Consider the following 21,537-nt stretch of genomic DNA (forward strand, 5'->3'; position numbering starts at 1 on the left):
TATGAGTTTGAACATCAAATATATTGTCTTTGTAGTGCAATCAATTGAATATGGGTTGAAAAGGATTTGCAAATCATTGTATTCCCTTTATATTTACATCTAACACAATTTCCCAACTCATATGGAAACGGGGTTTGTACATTCTACCCTTGTGTTGTGTTCTGGTGACTGATTTAAAAGTTTTATTTCTAAAAAATGTAGTTAATTGATCAGCCTGACCTAAAATTCGATGACTTTGTCCAAGGATATCAACAGACAATTCAGTTCTGGGGAAAGGAATGTTCCTGAATGTGTGGATGTAATAGGGGTATGCATGTTTTCGTTTTAGTATGATAATTAGAGCCATTAATACATTTACATTTACATTGATGGAATTTGGACACCTTTGTCCAAAGCGACTTACCAGGCAGACACTATTGTCTACCCTGAGCACTTGGTCCACCACCTGTTGCTGATGTGATGCCACGCAACAGATTCCAATCCCTGTTGACGTCCTTACATTTTGTAAACAACATGACAGTATCTGAGACGGAAAAGAAAGACAAACTATGGAAACTCAGACTCTGGCTTGATTCATTCAGAGAGAAATGCCTGCAGGTGGTACCAGAAGAGCACAACTCTGTGGATGAGATGATGATGCTGGAGACACTGCAATACAGGATACACCAACACACAATGCACAGAAAGTGTGATGTCCGCCTTTGTTTTACAGACGACAGGGACTGTTTTTAGGACTTTCATCATCAATGAAAGTCTTCATGACCAATGTCATGAAAAGAAAAAAAAGAGGGGGAAAAAGCGTTTATTAAGAATTGTATCTTGTTTCATATTTTTTATATTTGTAATAGATGACTTCATAAAAATATAACTAATGTGTGATTATTATTCATGTTACAGTATATACCGTTATGGGGATAAGTAAGCAATCAACCCTGCAAATGAACCCTTAGTTGTTCAGACAACATGAGTACAAATACAGAAATTTTGCGATATTACAACATTTCTCTAAAAACATACATAAACATTTTTTTTTTTTATAACTCTTCAATTTCTGCATCAAATGCCTCCTACAACAACATCTGAAAGGTCAAATTTAGGTTTTTCGATATTTGGGTCTTACAGGGTTAAACAGCGTATTTCTTGAATCCAACTAATGTTATGAGGGAGTTAAAAAGCCAGTCTATGGTTTGTATTTGTTATGGAAGAAAGACAAAGCCATTGTTTTTGGTTTAAATTACAGGGTACAGTGTTTATATGTATTTGCCAGTCATTCTGAAAGATGGAGTAACCTCAAATCACCAATATGTGTTAGTCACGCCACATGAGCATTCTAAGGGGCTGGAGTGTCACAGGGTGCAACTCTTACGTGAGCACATCGAACAATAAGAGTCCCTGTGTATGACACTGCAATTTAGCAAATGCTGTGTAGGAATTGTCAATATAAGTCCTATTCTTGCCTTTTGCAGGTAAGCTGGCAATGTTAAGTTAAAATGTGAAGTTGGTAACACTATGATTTTTATGATGTGTTTATGAGCAGTACGCAGTTATCAGCTAATGTACGTTACGGCCGCCATGTTAGGGTAGAAGTTGTGAGGGAGCTCGCTACTCATATTAATATTCTGAATACTGTTTGGCCGTCCACTGATTATATTATGTGTAATTATGTATACTGGTTATAGAGCCATTTATGGTTTATTACAAAAAATGCTTCTACATGTTATAAATATGCATTTGTAGTACTATTTGAGTATGTCAGAAAATGAGAGTCCCTGTGTATGATACCACAATTTAGCAAATGCTGCGTAGGAATTGTCAAAAGTCCTATTTTTGCATTTTGCAGGAAACCCAACATTAAATGTGTAGCAACAGACTTGGCCAGTGTGTCACCATTCTGCACCGTTGCAATATCACAAAGAATACAAATGACTTTGACTCTTGTTTAATTATTCAATGTATTACTACAACACAGAAGAGCTTCTTGAGGTAGCTGCCATTAATGTGCTGTAACCACCGGCGGCTGCTGTCTGCTCGATTGGCCAAGCTGGTGCTGGAGTCACAGAAACACATTGTGAGCGCAACAGGTGGCAAAATGGCAAAACATGTTGTCGCCAGACAGGCGCCTCCGCAGCAAGCAAAGAGGGCAGGTGTAAGGCGAGCTTGAGGTCTGGAGGTCTGGCTGGTATCGTTGGACCCACTGGAGGCGCAGGTGGTAGAGATGGCGTAAGCGGCAGAGCCACTAGAAGCAGCAATGGAAATGGTGTCAGTGGCCGTGCAGGAGGTGGCGACCTGACTGGACGTAGGACTGGCGGTGACGGATGTACAAGTGGTGGCATCCTGGCCGGACGTAGAACTGTCGGTGGCAGCCATGCAGCAGGTGGAGGCCCCGCTGGACGTAGAACTGGTGGCGGAGGCCTCGCAGTAGGTAAAACTGGGGGCGCCCCTGCAAAGGAAAAAGCGGGTAGCGGCCTTGCAGGCAAAGGCGGCCTTGCAGGAGGAGCCGGCTTTGTTGGACGAAAGACAGGAAGTGGCAATCTTGCAGGAGGAAGAGGCCTTGCAGTACGAAGCACAAGTGCAGTCAGTTTTGCAGGAAGAAGAACTGGCCTTGTGGCGGCTTTGTTGGATGAAGCTGTGCCTCCCTAGTCACACAGCTACCAGCACTAACCCCCACCTCAGAAAGCGGATTCAAGATGCTGTCGCTGGTTCGAGGGGGAACGTTTGACTCACGACCTAAGCGTAAGCATAAGCCAAGGTTGGGTGGATTCCGGGAAGCCAGGAGGCCAGTCTTGGGGCGAGGGGTATACCGCTAGCCTCTGCCTCTGTAACCGGCCAAAACATCCTCTTATATTCTTCCTCCGTGACTTCCTTGACGAGAACTGCGGGAACACTTGACGGATGACGGCGATAATTGGCTTGTTCCCGAGATGCAGAAAGCCGAGGAGGCAACTTGCAGGTAAAAGAGTATTTAATCTGAGGCTCAAATTTAAAAAAAAAGACAAATATCGCTAGGAAAGGCACCAAATCATAGGCAAGGCTGTGCAAAACAAACAGCATGCTGGACAACAGCAAAAACTTAGGAAAAGTATGGAGCAGAGACATCGTCCACATTGGATAGATATTTGTCCATCAACAATCAAAGTCCCAACAACAAAAGACAGCAGCTGCACAATTTAAATAGTCTTGATTGAGAACAGAAAACAGGTGCGGGGAATAATGCTCAGAGGCAGGAGTCAGGTTCCATCCATTTTCTACCACTTGTCCCTATTGGGGTCGCGGGGGTGCTGGAGCCTATCTCATCTGCATTCGGGCGGAAGGCGGGATACACCCTGGAAAAGTCGCCACCGGGCGGCACACCTCAGCTAGTAAAGTGGCCATGCCAGCAACTTGAGGGTTCCAGGTTTGATCCCCGCTTCCGCCATCTTAGTCACTGCCGTTGTGTCCTTGGGCAAGACACTTTACCCACCTGCTCCCAGTGCCACCCACACTGGTTTAAATGTAACTTAGATATTGGGTTTCACTATGTAAAGCGCTTTGAGTCACGAGAGAAAAGCGCTAAATAAATATAATTCACTTCACTTCACCTCATCACAGGGCCAACACAGATAGACAGACAACATTCACACTCACATTCACACACTAGGGCCAATTTTAGTGTTGCCAATCTACCTATCCCCAGGTGCATGTTTTTGGCGGTGGGAGGAAGCCAGAGTACCCGGAGGGAACCCACGCAGTCACGGGGAGAACATGCAAACTCCACACAGAAAGATCCCGAGCCCGGGATTGAACTCAGGACTACTCAGGACCTTCGTATTGTGAGGCACATGCACTAACCCCTGTGCCACCGTGGAGTCCAGTTGCTTCAGGGAAACACAAAAACGCTGAGGTTTACAAGGCAGGCAGTCCAGCCATTATGCATAAACTGACATAAGTCTTCAAGTCCATGGGAAGGTCCATCAACAGATAAAATATGTGATCATCATCCACATTTACAAGTAGAAAGACACGCCTGTGATAATCACTGTGGCATCTTTCTCCTGTCGACAACATATTGAGCAATATCTCCTCCCAGAAAGCCAGTGCGGGTTTTGTGCAGAACGTGGAAGCATCAATATGATTTTTGCTGTGCATCAAATTCAGGGAAAAATGCCATTAGGAGCAGGGCTTTTGAATTTGTCAGCAGAAATGGCTTGTGGGAGATAATGGAGAAGTTTGGCCGTCTCCGCAAATTAGCTTGTACTGTAGCTACTATATCTGTATATGTGGCAAGAAATGCAAGAACTGACATGGCCTGTAGATCCACCAGGCCAAGATAAAGTGTATGCAGAAGGTGGTAGAGTCAGAGCGAAAAGAAACTACGACTAGTGAGACGCAAGATGAAGCTGGCCCGAAGTCACCCCACAGTGCCAAGAGCCTCCAGGTGATGCAAGCACTTGATGCACACAGGATATCAGAACATCGTCAGGTGAAGTGGCCCCAAGTTAGTAAGGAGAAGAAGTGGCTCAATGTTGATGAAGACACTGACACAATCTTGGAGGCAACTGCCAAAGGTGGAACCGAACGATGCGTCGAGACGACAACAACAATCATTATTAGCCTAGCTGCAGAGAGGTACGGGCTGGAGGAAAAGCGAGCAGTGAAGCCCCCAATATACCATGAACAAAAGAGCTAGCAAGATCCATCAGCTCATACAGGAACTGAAGAGCTTGAGGCAGCAACTCAATGTTGCGAGTGAAGAGGAGAGGGGACCTCTAGCGGAATTGTGCAGCATAACCCACAAGAGGTTGATGACCTCAAGAAGAGCTTAGTGGCATAAGCTGAGAAAGACGGAAAGGTCTCAGAGGCGAGCCGCCTTCCTAGCGATCCCACTTGGGTTCACAAAACAGCTGCTAGAAAAGAAGCGTAGCTTTCAACTTAACTGCTCCAAAGCTGAAGTCGACCACCACCTGAAGAAGACCTACAGCAATGAATGCAGAAAGCAAGACCTAGGCGGTTGCAGGTCTCTGATTAAGCCACCTGCACCAGCTCTGGAGTTTAACAAGAAGGAGCCCTGTTGTGAGGAAATCCAGGAAGTTGTTAAGACCATCAATCAGTTCCGAACCATCCCTCTATTGAGTGTTGAAGTCAATATCATCTTTAGCCTCGTTGCCAGGCGACTGATATACCACCTCCTGAGGAACTCCTACATCAATACCTCGGTACAGAAAGAAATTATCTAGACAGTATCCAGGTGTCTGGAGCCCACAAGCGTGGTCACAGGGCTAGTCAAAGAAGCCAGGGAGAACAAAGGGGGCCTGGCTGTACTGTGGCTGGACCCCACAAACGCCTACAGATCAATATACCACAAGCTTGTCGGGAAGCACTGAACCGGCATCACATTCCATAGGAGTTCAAAGACCTCATCCTGGACTACTATGCCAACTTCCGCCTGAGAGTCTCCTCCCTAACAACAACCTCCAACTTGCACAAAAGGGGATCATCACCGGATGTACGATTTCGGTTAGTGATGAGACTAAATGTGCAGAGGCTCTAAGGCGTGTGTCGAGTAATGGAAGAATATCGGGGTTGCCTCATGTAGGGGAGGAGCCGGAAATGATGACATGTGAAGCCTCATGACCTCGTACCACGTGACTGCTTCGGGACACGGTTCAGCCTCCCTGCCCGCCTGTACCACGTGACTGTTTCAAGATGTGGTTCAGATTTCCCGGAATATTTGACAACTCATAAACTGTCAAAGCTCCATTGAAAATGTGAGATTTTGAGAGTTGTGGTTAACTCGGAATCCCAAATGAGAACAAAAATAGTTTTTTAAAATGCCAATAGAATCAAAGAATGATGACAAACTGATATTAAATAGCTAACTTGTATTGGTGACGTCAGCAGATCTTTGGTAACATAATGGTTCACGAGTGCACATTTTATTCCACAAGACATGGGTTTGATTCTCTGCAACGGCACTTCTCGAATGTTTTCATCACTGTAAACATTACGTTTAATAAACTAACGCATTCTGTATTCATTCTTTTTAAACCAACTACTAGAAATCAAGGGGGGCCTGGCTGTAATCATGAGGCTTCATTTGATCATCAGTAATCCTTGTCATCCTCTTTGCACTCGACATGAATATGCTAGTGAAGTCTGTAGAAGTGTAGTGTAGGGAGCCCCTCACCGAGACTGGAATAAGTCAGCCACCCATCCGAGCCTTCATTGACAACCTGACAACCACATCTTTCCCAAGCCGCAGATGGATCCTAAACAGCCTCGAGGAGTTAATTTCCTGGGCTCGCATGAGCATTAAGTTGAGGTCTCTTGAGCTGAAAAGGGCGAAGTTGCTGGCAAGTTCTGCTTCTCACTCGGCACCACCAAAATACCCTTACCAACTGAGGAACCCGTGAAGAGCTTGGGTAAGGTGTTCAGCTAAAGCCCGAGAGACGCAGCCTCCATACAAGACACCAACTAAAACCTGGGGACCTAGCTAGCTGTGGTGGACAAGTCTGCCTTCACTTGCATAGTATTCTCTTTCGGGAACATCTGGCCCTCTTGGTCCCCATACCAGCAATGCAAGGCTTTGAGATGAGGATCAGCAGGTTTCTGTGCAGGTGAATGGGACTGCAGCGAAGCCTGAGCAGCCTTGCTTTGTACAGGTACATTAAGTTGCAACTCCCCATTAGCAGCCTGAGCGAGGAGTTCATTGGTCACACGGTCAAGGGAGCTGCTACAATACCAGGAGTCCAGTAATCCAAAGGTTGTCCAGGCGGGGATCAAAGTCAGGACGATGCAGAAGTGGAGAGCGATTGAGGCTGTGGCTGCCGCAGACGCAGGACTACGGCAAAGCGTGTTGGTGGGAACAGTGGCACAGGAAAAAGCTGGCCAAGGCAGCGGCAGGTCACCTTGCTACGACAGGGCGCAGGGGACAGAGAGAAGGTCGCTGATCCATAAGAAGGCATGAGCAGATGTTGGTGAGAAACCAGTCAGCCAAATGGCGTTAATGCGGCAGCAGGGAGCCTGGACGAGATGGGAGCAAGCTGCAGAGTGCAAGGTCACATAGACTGAGCTGTGGAAAGCTGTACCCCATCAGATATGATTCTTAATCCAAGCGGTATACAAGGTGTTGCCAAGTCCATCCAAGCTCTTCATTTTCCTCTGCCAGAGGTGAGGAACCTTGGAGCACATCCTAAGCTGCTACACAAAAGCCCTGGGCAAAGCGCAATAACGCTGGCGACATGACCAGGTCCTGAAACCTATAGCGGATTCCATCTGCAGTGGGATCAGCCAGAGTAAGAGCCTTCGCCCAGTAAAGAACACTGTCACTTTTATCAGAGCTAAGGAGAAGTCTACAGCAGCAGCCCGAAACACCTCCTCTGGCTTGTTAGCAATGGCACGCGATTGGGAGATGGCAGTTGATCTGGGGAAGCAGCTGAAGATACCTGAAGCAATCGCCAAGACAACATTAAGGCCAGACATTGTTCTTTCCTCAGTAGCCTTAACGCAGGCGATTCCCTTGGAGCTCAGTGTGCCATAGAGTGCCGTATGGAGGAGGTCCACAAAAGCAAGAGGGCAAAGTATGCTGAGCTAGTGGAGGAGTAACTATGATTGACGGGCAAGATGCCAACCCATTGAAGTGGGATGCTGGGGCCAATCCCTCTGCAGGGCCTACAAAATGCTGGGCATTGCAGGGGCCAGCCAGCGAAGGGCCATCAAGTTGGCCACTAGTGCAGCAGAAGTGGCATCAAGGTGGCTGTGGATAACGTGGGGAGGAGCGTGTAATGTAGGGTAGTGCTACCTGGACACAAGTTGAGGCTTGATCAACCCCAACTGGGTCGTCTGGGGGAGAAGTCTGATTGTTGGGATTGTGATCCCAGATTACGTTACTAATGCACCAGACGGTGTATCTAATATTAAATATATGGTCTGTGCAATACACGGTATGTATTGCGCAATGTCTCTATCAAACAAATAAACACACACAGGCACAGGTCAACACAATACTGCTCTCCAACCACCGGAACTGAGAATATGAGTGCGAAAGACGATACTCTGAATCAGCAAAACAAACTATCAACCATGTAGCAGACAATTGCAGCAACCGTCGCACTGCCTGTCTGCACCACACAGAAGCAGAATTAATCTTTGGCCCCAAAATATCCACACAGTGCTTATTAATCCATGAAAATATAAAGAAGCTGCCAAAAGGTCTGCCTGATGTGTTTCAATTTGCCCTTTTGTCCTGACTCTACAAAATGGACGAGTGAGCATTAGCCTTGATTCCTGGGTCAGACATATATATCTGTCGCTGTCAACTCTGGCCTGTGAAATGTGTCACTTAAAGAGGTCTGTGTGCAACACAAACAATGATGTCTAAGTTCTTATTGTTACATGACGGCGATAGTGTTGCCAAATGTCACGAGAGAAACAAGTGCCCAGCTCTATGAAAACAAGTCACTTATAATAAGCAGGCTTGGCAATATTGGACGGAGAAGCAGCCTTAAGGAAACACCACATCAGTCTGGTCCCCAAGGTAAATGCTGAATATAATTCCATGTGCTGAAACCACATGCATGTGTTGTTTTGTCAAAAATTGGTCGCCTTGACAGCCGCAGCTACGACCATTAGCAGTGTTGTTAGCATTCCATGTCATGCGCTGTAATTCCACATTTTTAACGCCAAAGGCTCATTACAGTCATGTGGTGCTGATGATGTCAAAAATGAAGTACATCAAAGGAGTTAATCTCCACTCAGCATTGCCCAGTCTTGTTAGCATTAAGGGGGGTGCCAAGTCTCATGGAGTCCTGCTTTATCTCGCGTCTAGTCTTTTGACATCACTCCCGTCAAAAGCTCACAATTTGGAGAAGTGTAATGAGGCAGGAGTTGAAGATGAAGTGCATCAAAAAGGTGGTCCACTTGATTGTCATGGTGAAGATAGCGCCAAGATTAGCCGTTGTTTTGTTGTTAGCATTGTTCACTCGTAACCCGGATACAAAAGTACCGCTTAGTGAATATCTTTATTACAACAAAATAATATAAAATAAGGCACATCCCACACCCCGGATTGTAAATAATGTAAATAATTCAATGTATACACCCTGATGAGTATCTTGTGTGATGACTGTATTATGATGATAGTATACTGTATATCTGATAGTATATATCTGTATCATGAATCAATTTAAGTGGACTCCGACTTAAACAAGTTGAAAAACTTATTCGGGTGTTACCATTTAGTGGTCAATTGTACGGAATATGTACTTCACTGTGCAACCTACTAATAAAAGTCTCAATCAATCAATCAAAAGCAAATGCTGCACTGTAATACATATAATACATAAATAGGACTTAATTTAACTCTGAACTTAGGTAAAAAAAATTTGCCTTTTAAAAAATCTCCAATGTAGTGAAGTCGCAATATTTAAAGCGCAATGTAGGAAGGGACGACTGTACAGCCACATCTTTGTACATGTGGGCGTTAATGATGACAGATTGCACCAGTCAGAAGTCACTAAGCTCAACATGTATAATAAGCTTGCCAACTGCATGATGTACTCGGATCCACTTCGGAATGTGATGAGTGATGAGACATCACTGGTTGTTCAAGTGGTGTCTCGTGAACAATGTTTGCTTTTTAGACTATTGGGGCAAGTCCGGGCTTGAGATGGTGTCCACCCCACTTTGGGGTCAAGGGCACAAACTGTGATGATAATTACAATAATGACTTCACTATGATCCCCCGAAAATTCCCCATCCTAAATTCCATAACGACTGTCAGTCCCCTATACCTCCAAATTACCTCAATTTACAAAATCTACTCACTTTAGGCCTTTTTCCACCAACTTTCAACTTTAACAGGAACTTTCCCATTAGCCATATAATTTAAATACACCCCTGCATTTCCACAAAAAACTACCGGAGTATATTTTGTTCCACAGAAACAATTTTTTAGTTATTTTCCTTCACCACACATGCTGATGCCGTTTATCCGAAAGTTCCACCTGCTGTGGAAACTCAGGTCTTTCAGCATCAGTAAGAACACTCTGGCCCTGGTCTACAAATCATTAATAGAATCCATCCTAATTTTCAACATGGCTTCCTGGTACAACTCACTTAACATTGAACATAAAACAAAACTTTACCTCTTAATAAAACAGCCAGCAAAATAATTGGCTCCCCCAGGCCTCCCTAACAGATCTCTACACTCCAGATCTCTACCAGGAAAGCCAACTCCATCATTTAGGACTCCTATAAACCTCCTGCACTCATCATTCCAGGCCGTCGCTTTAAAGTCCCACTTGCCCGGAAAAATATATATAAAAAAATGTTCATTCCCACTGCCATCATAAACAAAAATAGATGAACACGGTTGCATCATTCTTTATCACTTACATTTTGTGTCTATGGTTTATGGTTTTATTTTTCATCTCTTATCGTTCTGTCCTGTAAGATTGTCTTTGAGCCTGTCGAAAATGAATTTCTGATTTGTAACAGACAATGAGGTTTTCTATCTATCTGTCTAGGTTATCTATCTATCTGTCTGTTCGTCCGTCCGTCCGTCCGTCCGTCCGTCTGACTGATCGGTATCGCCAAAACCATTCATCACTATCCTAATCCCATTTCGGATATTTCCTCAATGTTTCATGAAAATCCACCGACAACTTTTTGAGTTATGTTACTAACATAAGAGCTATCCATGCATGAGTGACGTCACGCCTGGATTACTGTAATTCTTTGTATGTAGGTCTTGATCAGGGCTTTCTCCAGCGGCTGCAGGGATTGCAGAACTCAGCTGCTCGTCTTTTAACTAAAACCAAACGACGTGAGCACATTACCCCATGTACTAGCTTCCCTTCATTAGCTCCCAGTTACTTTTAGAGTTAATTTTAAAATGTTACTTATTGTTTTTAAATGCCTACACCAAGAAGCCCCGTCCTATCTTATTGAGCTGCTGCAGCCTTATTGTCCCAGCAGGATCCTGAGGTCTTCAGACCAGCTCCTCCTCGCTGTCCCAAAAACTAGGCTAAAAATGAGAGGAGATAGAGCCTTTTCAGTGGCAAGGCGCAGACTACGGAACAACCTTCCATTATCTATTAGGTCCTCCCAGTCTCTGAGCCAATTTAAATCTAGGCTAAAAACATTTTTTTACTCCCTGGCATTCAAATCCAGTTAGACAGGATATCTTGGTTGTTTTTGTTTCTTGTTTAATCCTTTTTATTTATTTATTACATTTTAGTATTTTAGGTGATATATTCTGCACTTCTTTGAAGGTATATTTTACTACTGTATTTTATTCATCCTTCCATGTTATGATGTAAATGTGACACTATGTGCCCCTTTTCTTATGTCTGTACTGCACTTTGGCCAACTACGGTTGTTTTTAAATGTGCTATATAAATAAATAAACTAACAGCCAAACCAACGAACAAGGTGACTATCACTTCATCAGTGCAGCAATGTTCACAACTTAAATGTGTACTTTTAAACACAAAATGTCTTTAATAAATGATTGAATCAAAAAATCAGTCCTGGCTAAGCGAAGATTATCATAATAATTCTCACATTACTAAAAAGGCCGTTAGGCAGAAGGAGTTAGTTTATCTTCTTTGATCTCTTGACAATATTGGATTGTTGCTTTGTCAATCAGATTGACCAATATAATTGTTTCCATGTTACAGGCCGGATTAACAATACCTAATTAACCTCCGTTTCACCACGGAATACGGCTCGGTTCTGATTGCTAAGCTACACAGTCTCCTGTCATTCCATTTCAAATGTAAGCCGGATCTTTACATAATACCTGAACTGGACTCCTTGGTGAAACTCTGATTCAGTGCCCATCTCAAAATAAATTACCAATATTTTCTTACCCTGGAGCTGTCGTCCTGAGAGCGCTGGTACCGTTTCCAACGGCAACCATAGATCCCAGTGACAAAGGACACGAACACCTGCTTCTCATAGACCTGGAAGGGTTGGTGTTTCACCATGCTCCTTTAGCCTCAACGTAGCACCAGCCTGTTAGCATCCCACAGTGGCCTGGGAACCCTGAAGAAGATCAGGAAATGAGATGATAAAAATGTTTAAGCTAATCAACCTCAGCTCTTCTTGTGGCAAGAACATACACATTGGTAGGGCTGAAGACTAGAGGTGTTACGATGGAACGCAAGGAGCAAGCATATTCAAATTGCTGTTCCATCACGTCTATAATTAACTTATGTAACGGCCATTGTAATTGCTTCTCCTCGGACAGAAACAATGCATTAACTGTTGAACAACAAGTAATCACACTTGTCACCCTCCCGAGTAAACGAATGACGCGGGCAACACGTTGCAAGGTTTATAATGTGCGCAAAGCACTTATTTGTAACACATCTGTTAGGTTATGTTGGACTTGAACCCCAAGATGCAGAGATGGCAGGCGTAGAGCAGGTAAACATAACTTTAATGTCAAAAGGAAATAGTTCAACTGGGAAATGCACATGCAGGGAACATGCAATTGAAACAAGAAACAAAGACTGAGCTGCAGTGCAGGTTGGTTTATAAAAAGAAGCCTCTTTGGCAACCTGGAACAGGTGTGCTCAGATTGCCAATCAGGGACAGGTGTGGGAGACAGCGCTGGGTCCAAAGTAATGAGGCAAACAGGAAGTACCACTGAAAATAAGAGCATTGGAAAAGAAACAATACCAAACACAGTAAAGAAAATAAACAGTCTAAACCTGTCATGACAGTAGCTCCCCTTCAATAAACGGATGCCAGACGTTTAACTAAACTACTACTAATCTAAGGTCCAAAACAAGGGAGGGTGGAGGGTGGACTGGCAGAGGGTCGCCACATTGCCCTCTTGCCGCCAAGGATCGGCCACCAGTCCAGGTCTTAAATCCCCGCAGCCAGCAAGGAAGATTTAGGTAGCGGCGGCGACGAGTAGAAATCCACTGGAGCTCACGATAAGGAAGACGAGCGCTAAGTGCATGCATCTTCCCGAAGCGTGGAAGGTAAGCGCTTGGTCGCATCTTCTGCAGGCGTCAACGGCATGCTTGGAGGGCAGGCATGGGGAAGGCAGGAACGTAGTGCGTGCTTCTGCTGCATGCTTGGAAGGCACGTGAAGAGTCTGCGTTCTGCTGCTGGCGTGGAAGGTGAGTGTGGGCTGCACGCCGGTGCTGCCAGCGTCACTCGAGGTGCGTGCCTCTGTTGTCGATTTGGAGGTTGTGTGTGCATGGTGTTGTGCTTCGGGGGAAGCGACGATGACGTCATGGGAGGATTACCCACAGGCAAAGAGATAGATGGTGTCTGGCGAAGACCCACCACAGGCGATGACGTCACAGAAGGCAAAGTAGGCGACGACCCCACCAGGAGAGAGACAGGCAGTGACCCCTTTGGCGCAGGAAGGAATAATGGCAGCAGCAACTGAGAAGGTCTCACTAGAAGAGGAAGGAATGGTGGAGGCAGCATCTGAGGTGAGAAGATGTGAGAGCTGTGCTTCCTTTGTTCCACAGCTGACCTTACCCCCCCCCAGTCCGTACAGCAATCAAGCCACAGAGCTTCTCCATCATGGAGACCATGCGGGCCCACTTCTCGTCGGCTTTCTACTGAGCAGCCATTTGTTGCCTCCAGACAGTCCACCCAGATTCTGCGGGGTTCGTATTTGGCTCGATCATTCTGTTAGGTTCTGTTGGTCTTGAACCCCAAGATGCAGAGAGCAGATAAACATGACGTTAATGTCAAAAGGAAATAATGCAACTGGGAAGTGCACATGCATGTGGAGGGAGGCGTGGTCAGCACGCCTGCTGCGAGAAGGGCGTGTGTATGGACCGGCTTCGAAGCAGCTGACAGGTGAGTGGATTCCCCAGCTGAAGCGGGTTATCTAATCACCTGTCTCCTTTATCAGCAGGGGCTGAGGCCATGAGGGGAGAAGGAGAGCAGAGACAAGCGAGCAGGAGGCCGCGAGCAAGACCAAAAAGACTGTTTGAGCGTGAGAACGCCACAATAAAAGACTTTGTGTTGCAACCTGAACTACGGATCCCGTCGTGTGTCAGCCACAGAGGGCCCACGCACAAGAGACTTTACAATGCAATTTAAACAAGAACCAAAGATTAAACACTCTATGGAGGGCAGGCTGGTTTATAAAGAAGCCTGATTGGCAACCTGGAACAGGTATGCTCAGATTGCCAATCAGGGATAGGTGAGGGAGACAGCGCTGGGGCCAAAGTAATGAGGCAAACAGAAAGTACCACTGAAAATAAGAGCACTGGAAAAGAAACAATACCAAACACAGTAAAGAAAATAAAGTTCAAACCTGTCATGACATTCATGACAATATCGTACTTAAAACTTGCATTAACAGTCACAATAGCCATGAAATGGTTTGGTCTTTTAAGTTTCTACTCGTGACAAGAGTTCATCACTGCCCGAGTGAACACAACTAGGTCGGCCAGCCCTGCTAACAAGGTGTCCCTTATTCATTTCTCAGGGATTTCTTTTTTTTTGCTAACCACTAATTGTTATTTTATTGCAAAAGGTTCACCATTTGTCTTTGTCTTGTGATTTGGGGGCAGCGTGGTTCAGAAGGTAGATCAGTCTCCCACAAACTAAAGGGTTTCCTGGTACAAGCCCAGCTTTCGACATCCCAGTCACTGCCATTGTGTCTTTGGGCAAGACAATTCACCCACCTTGCTTCCAGTGCATCACACTGGTGTGTGAATGAATACATGTTTGGTGGTGCATGGAGGGACAGTTGTGGTGCCAAATGTAGCTTATCACTGTTGTAGTAGTGTTTATATCCGTAAAAGCAGACTCCAGAGACTTGTAAACTTCACACAGCTTCCTTTACTCGTGCTTGTTAATTCCCACTGTTAATCCCCACAACACACTCAACGGCGCCCCCTCTGGACACTATGTGATATTGTACTTAACATCTGTACATCCCCCCCTTTTAGCTTCTAAACCTATTTTCTTTATTTTAAAGATGAAACTGTTTCAAAATAAAATGATTCCAAAATGATAGTTACTTCTATCTTAATCACCAGGTATTAATAACTGAGCATGTTCAACTCACATTCAATAACATTAGTACCCAACATAACACATGTTTTTAGGAACAACAAACTGTTAGGTCTACACCATTCTTTCCAAAGACCAGGGAAAACTATCTGGTCAATTAGAATGTTCATAAATCCAGTCTATCTGGAGGGCGGGAAACTCTTCCGGACCTGGTCACTGTTTCACCTGAATCTGTCTGCCTTTGAACAGTCTCTATCTCATCAGAGCAGGACAGACCTCCCTCAGGGAGCACTGTCAGGTGAGCCCTGTTTCGTCTTAAGCTCCCTTGGTCTGTTTCCACATTGTACGACCTTGGTGTTGAAGCCGGTCCCTGGACAGTAGCTGTGGTCTGCGCTGTTTTAATCCACACTCTCTGTCCTGGAACCAGAACTGGTAAGTCTTTTGTCCTGTGTCTCAGGTTGAATGACTCTCTCTGTTTCACTTTTAGTTCTTTGTCTTTTTCCCTGAAAGCTCTGAGGTTTGGCCAGGCTGGTTTCAATGCTTGTGGAGCGGTAGGAACTGTTGATCTTATCCTCCTCTCCATCAGCAGCTGTGCTGGCCAAAAGAGCTTTCTGAGGGTCTGGACTTTTGTTGAGCAGCTGTTTGACCGTGCGGACAGCTCTCTCTGCTTCCCCATTGCTCTGGGGATAGCGAGGGCTGCTGGTCGTGTGGTTGAAACCATAGTCCTGGGCAAAAGTGGCAAAGTCTGTGGAAGCAAACTGTGGCCCGTTGTCAGTCACCAAGATTTCAGGCACTCCAAATCTTGCAAAGATTACCTTGAGTCTCTCCACAGTTGTAGATGTTGTCAGGGTCGGGAGGTTTGCTACTTCAATGTATCGGGAGTAGTAGTCCACCACCACGATATAATGTCCATTCTTCCACTGAAAGATATCAGCCGCGACTTTTTCCCATGGTCGTGCTGGTAGGGGCGTGGTCATTAAAGGTTCTGTCTTTGTCTGTGAATATTGGCAACAGATTTCACACCTTTCCACTATCTCTTTAATCTGTCTTGTTATCCCTGGCCACCATAGGGATCCCTGTGCCCTTGCCACACACTTAGTCACACCCTGATGGCCTTCGTGCAACCTTTCCATCATTTCCTGCTGCATGCATCCAGGGATCAGAATCCTTGTTCCCTTAAGAAGCAAGCCCTCTGCCATGTTGATGTCATTCCTCTCTGACCAGAATGGCAGAAGATGCTCAGGAACGTTTCTCCTGTGAGAGGGCCAGCCTTTTTCCGTCAATGTTTTCAGCTGCCTGCAAACACTGTCTGTGCTCTGAGCTTCCTTGATGCAAGCTAGTTTACTGTCAGTGGCGGGGAGGTGGTGTAGAATTCCAAGCCTAGCATATATGAGCTGAGTCGCTCACAGGCCCATGTTTCCGCTAGTGCTTCTTTTTCTATTTGCGCGTACTGGACCTCCGTGGGCGTCAGGCTCCGTGATGTACACAACAGGTCTCCACCTACCATCTGTCTGCTGCTGCTGGAGGACCGCCCCAAGTCCGTATGACGACGCATCTGCCGATACCAATGTTTCTTTTTTAGGACTGTATTGTGCAAGGACTGGAGGAGAACTCAGCTCTTTTTTAATTTTTTCAAAGGCTGTTTTCTGTTGTGCGTCCCAGGTCCATGTGCTGTCACTTTTTAGCAGGTCACGTAGGGGTTTTGTGAGAGCTGGTAGGCTGGGTGAGAACTTGCCAACATAATTCACCATTCCCATGAACCGGCGGACCTCCTCCCACATTGCGAGGTTCTGGCATGTTTTTAATGGCACTGATTTTGTCTGGATCAGCCTCGATTCCTGATGCGCTTATGTGGTGTCCAAGAAATGTCACTTTTTCCACTGAAAATTCACATTTTTCATTGAGGGTGAGGCCCGCTTTTTCACACCTTTTCAGTACTTCCTGCAGCCTTTCATCATGCTCTTTTTTGTCTTTTCCATAGACTAAGATGTCATCTGCATGGCACAGAGTGCCCTTTGCCCCTGCGATTATTTGTGAGATTCTCAGCTGAAAATGCTCAGGCGCGGAAGAAATGCCGAAGGGGAGCCTCTGAAAGCAATATCTTCCGAAGGGGGTAATAAAAGTTGTTAAAGGCTGTGATTCTTCATGTAGAGGAACTTGCCAGAAACCAGATGTTGCATCTAATTTCGAAAAGACTCTTGCCCCCTCCAGCTGTGCCAGTGTCTCATCAACTGCAGGCAGTATGTGTCTCTCTCTGCACACGCTGTCGTTAAGTCGGGTAAGGTCCACACAAATGCGAGGTTTCTTATTTGGCTTGGGGACCACTACCATCCCCGCACACCATTCAGTTGGCTCCTCAATTTTTCTTATGACTCCCATTGCTTCCATCCTGTCTAACTCTTCTTTAACTTGTTCTTTCATAGGTAATGGAACTCTGCGCGGGGCCGAGAGAGCATAAGGAACTGCTTCATTATTCAGTTTTATCTTGTAGTTTCCTTGTAGCTTTCCAAGCCCTGAAATCACTTTTGAGAACATAGCTCTGTATTGATGCCTCGCTTCTTGTTGCTCCTCCTGTACTGAAGCTACCTGTTGAACCAGGTTCAGCTTTATTAAAGCAGGAAGTCCCATTAGTGGCATCACCAGGTTTGTCACCACATATACATCTTGCCTTATTTCTCTTTTTTCTGTTTTAATGTGTGCTTTCATGATGCCCAAAACCTTCAATGGACAGTTATCTGGACCTTTAATCTTTTTAGGTGGTGTCTTCAGCCTGCCGTCACGTGCTCTCAAGTACATGGCAGATGGAATAGCTGTAACTGAGGCTCCTGAGTCCAGTTTAAATGTTACCTTCTTTCCGTTAAGGCTGATTTCTTTTAACCATTCCTCTTCAATTCCTTCTGTGTTAACTGTCCCCATGAAAGCTATGTCTTCTTCTGTGTTGCTGTCCACTATAGCTTCCACTCTTTGAGATGATCTGCAGACCGCAGCGAAATGTCCCTTTTTTTTGCATTTTCGACACTCAGCCTCTTTGGCTGGGCACAGTTTCCAGGGGTGTTGTGGCGTTAGCCGCACCTTGTACATTTCTCATTATAGTATGTCTTGTTTACAGTGCTTGGCTTGGAATTAAACTGCTCTGGTCTGTGTGGGGGAGCTTGTCTATATTGTGTATTCCCTCTATTTGTGTTTATGGCATCTATAATAGCACCTTTAAATTCTGTGTGTGTCCCTCGTAGCAGTTGCTGTTGTTTCTTTATTTCTTCCTGCTGCCTGACCTGGGTTTTTGTTTTTGCCAGCGTCAGGTCAGGGTCTAACTGAAGTCTCTCTGACAGCCTGGAGTCTCTTATCCCGACCACTATGCGGTCTCTTATCATTTCCTCCTTTAAGGCACCAAATTTGCAGTGTTCAGCCAACTTATGCACATCTGTGATAAAGTTATCTGCAGACTCGCCTTGTTGTTGCTGTCTGCTATTAAACTTAGCACGTTCATAAATGACATTGTGCTTACCCACAAAATGTTCATCAAAGGCTTTTGTCACCTCTGCATAGACTGTCTTCTGTTGGTCGCTTAGTGGTAACGTAGTGAGAATGTTGTCACTCTTTTCACCCATCACATACAGTAGGGAGTTGACCTGATAGCCGTCCTCTTTTCCGCTCAATCCTGACACCATCCTGAACCTCTCGAACCGTCTCAACCATTGCGGCCACGAGCTGGGCTCCTCGAAGTTGAAGCTGCCAGGAGGCGCGATGGAGAATATTTGATCTGTCATCTCCCGTCCTTATCCGGGCTCCGATGCTGATCCGCTGCTCTCCGTGCTCACCTTAGCCTAGCGTAGCTTAGCCTGTCGCCGGCCAGGTAAACAATGACGACCTCGGCTGGACTATTTCAGCCTCACTTCTCTCAACTACACCTACTTTTTACCCACAGTAGGTTCGCTTACTTCTGACACCATGTTGTAGTAGTGTTTATATCCGTAAAAGCAGACTCCAGAGACTTGTAAACTTCACACAGCTTCCTTTACTCGTGCTTGTTAATTCCCACTGTTAATCCCCACAACACACTCAACGGCGCCCCCTCTGGACGCTATGTGATATTGTACTTAACATCTGTACAATCACCATCAAAGTGTGCATGTGGACTGAGTGAATGATGAGTCTCACCGTTAAGCGCTTTAGGTGTCTCGAAAGGTGCTATATAAATCCAATCAATGATTATTATCATTATTATTATTTTTGGTAAGGGCAATGTTTCTGATTTACGTAAAGCTTCTTGCTGTGTAAAATGCAGGACAAAGCAGCCACAAAATCATTTTCGCTCCATAAACAAGTTATTTGGAGCAAAAGGGTCTTATGTAGTCTTTAACATGTCAGTGGCATACAGATGGAACATTTTAACTCTCTATTGCTACAGTAATTTTATTGCCTCTTGCAATTGTATCACAACAAGCACCTAGCAACACATCAACTCTCACCATAAGTTTTGGAAAAAGCCCCAATGAAACTAGACATTTGAGGCCACAGCAATCTCAAATTCCTAGTCCATCCATCCATCCATCTTCTTCCGCTTATCCGAGGTCGGGTCGCGGGGGCAGCAGCCTAAGCAGGGAAGCCCAGACTTCCCTCTCCCCAGCCACTTCGTCCAGCTCCTCCCGGGGGATCCGAGGCGTTCCCAGGCCAGCCGGGAGACATAGTCTTCCCAACGTGTCCTGGGTCTTCCTCGTGGCCTCCTACCGGTCGGACATGCCCTAAACACCTCCTTAGGGAGGCGCTCGGGTGGCATCCTGACCAGATGCCCGAACCACCTCATCTGGCTCCTCTCGATGTGGAGGAGCAGCGGCTTTACTTTGAGCTCCCCCCGGATGACAGAGCTTCTCACCCTATCTCTAAGGGAGAGCCCCGCCACCCTGCGGAGGAAACTCATTTCGGCCGCTTGTACCCGTGATCTTGTCCTTTCGGTCATAACCCAAAGCTCATGACCATAGGTGAGGATGGGAACGTAGATCGACCAGTAAATTGAGAGCTTTGCCTTCCGGCTCAGCTCCTTCTTCACCACAACGGATCGATACAGCGTCCGCATTACTGAAGACGCCGCACCGATCCGCCTGTCGATCTCACGATCCACTCTTCCCTCACTCGTGAACAAGACTCCGAGGTACTTGAACTCCTCCACTTGGGGCAAGATCTCCTCCCCAACCCGGAGATGGCACTCCACCCTTTTCCGGGTGAGAACCATGGACTCGGACTTGGAGGTGCTGATTCTCATCCCAGTCGCTTCACACTCAGCTGCGAACCGATCCAGTGAGAGCTGAAGATCCTGGCCAGATGAAGCCATCAGGACCAAATCATCTGCAAAAAGCAGAGACCTAATCCTGCAGCCACCAAACCGGATCCCCTCAACGCCTTGACTGCGCCTAGAAATTCTGTCCATAAAAGTTATGAACAGAATCGGTGACAAAGGGCAGCCTTGGCGGAGTCCAACCCTCACCGGAAACGTGTCCGACTTACTGCCGGCAATGCGAACCAAGCTCTGACACTGATCATACAGGGAACGGACCGCCACAATCAGACAGTCCGAAACCCCATACTCTCTGAGCACTCCCCACAGGACTTCCCGAGGGACACGGTCGAATGCCTTCTCCAAGTCCACAAAGCACATGTAGACTGGTTGGGCAAACTCCCATGCACCCTCAAGGACCCTGCCGAGAGTATAGAGCTGGTCCACAGTTCCACGACCAGGACGAAAACCACACTGTTCCTCCTGAATCCGAGGTTCGACTATCCGGCGTAGCCTCCTCTCCAGTACACCTGAATAGACCTTACCGGGAAGGCTGAGGAGTGTGATCCCACGATAGTTAGAACACACCCTCCGGTTCCCCTTTTTAAAGAGAGGAACCACCACCCCGGTCTGCCAATCCAGAGGTACTGCCCCCGATGTCCACGCGATGCTGCAGAGTCTTGTCAACCAAGACAGCCCTACAGCATCCAGAGCCTTAAGGAACTCCGGGCGGATCTCATCCACCCCCGGGGCCTTGCCACCGAGGAGCTTTTTAACTACCTCAGCAACCTCAGCCCCAGAAATAGGAGAGCCCACCACAGATTCCCCAGGCACTGCTTCCTCATAGGAAGACGTGTTGGTGGGATTGAGGAGGTCTTCGAAGTATTCCCTCCACCGATCCACCACTTCCGCAGTCGAGGTCAGCAGAACACCATCCGCACCATACACGGTGTTGGTAGTGCACTGCTTCCCCTTCCTGAGGCGGCGGATGGTGGTCCAGAATCGCTTCGAAGCCGTCCGGAAGTCGTTTTCCATGGCTTCCCCGAACTCCTCCCATGTCCGAGTTTTTGCCTCCGCAACCGCTGAAGCCGCACACCGCTTGGCCTGTCGGTACCTGTCCGCTGCCTCAGGAGTCCCATGAGCCAAAAGAACCCGATAGGACTCCTTCTTCAGCTTGACGGCATCCCTCACCGCCGGTGTCCACCAACGGGTTCTAGGATTACCGCCACGACAGGCACCAACTACCTTGCGGCCACAGCTCCAATCAGCCGCCTCGACAATAGAGGTGC

At 46.3% G+C, this 21,537-nt stretch overlaps 1 protein-coding gene across 6 annotated transcripts in view; it reads right to left on the reverse strand.

The window, feature by feature from the left end:
* gdpd5a (glycerophosphodiester phosphodiesterase domain containing 5a) overlaps window positions 1–21,537 on the reverse strand; it is a 95,497-nt gene that overhangs the window by 60,562 nt on the left and 13,398 nt on the right. For all 6 annotated transcript variants that reach the window (XM_061961792.2, XM_061961793.2, XM_061961791.2 and 3 more), the window contains exon 2: window positions 11,850–12,024. In XM_061961792.2, coding sequence (XP_061817776.1) covers window positions 11,850–11,966 — 117 coding nt within the window. In that variant the 5' untranslated portion in view covers window positions 11,967–12,024. The remainder of the gene's footprint in view (window positions 1–11,849; window positions 12,025–21,537) is intronic.

Source organism: Nerophis lumbriciformis, linkage group LG09 (assembly GCF_033978685.3).
Source record: "Nerophis lumbriciformis linkage group LG09, RoL_Nlum_v2.1, whole genome shotgun sequence".
Lineage (NCBI taxonomy): Eukaryota > Metazoa > Chordata > Actinopteri > Syngnathiformes > Syngnathidae > Nerophis > Nerophis lumbriciformis.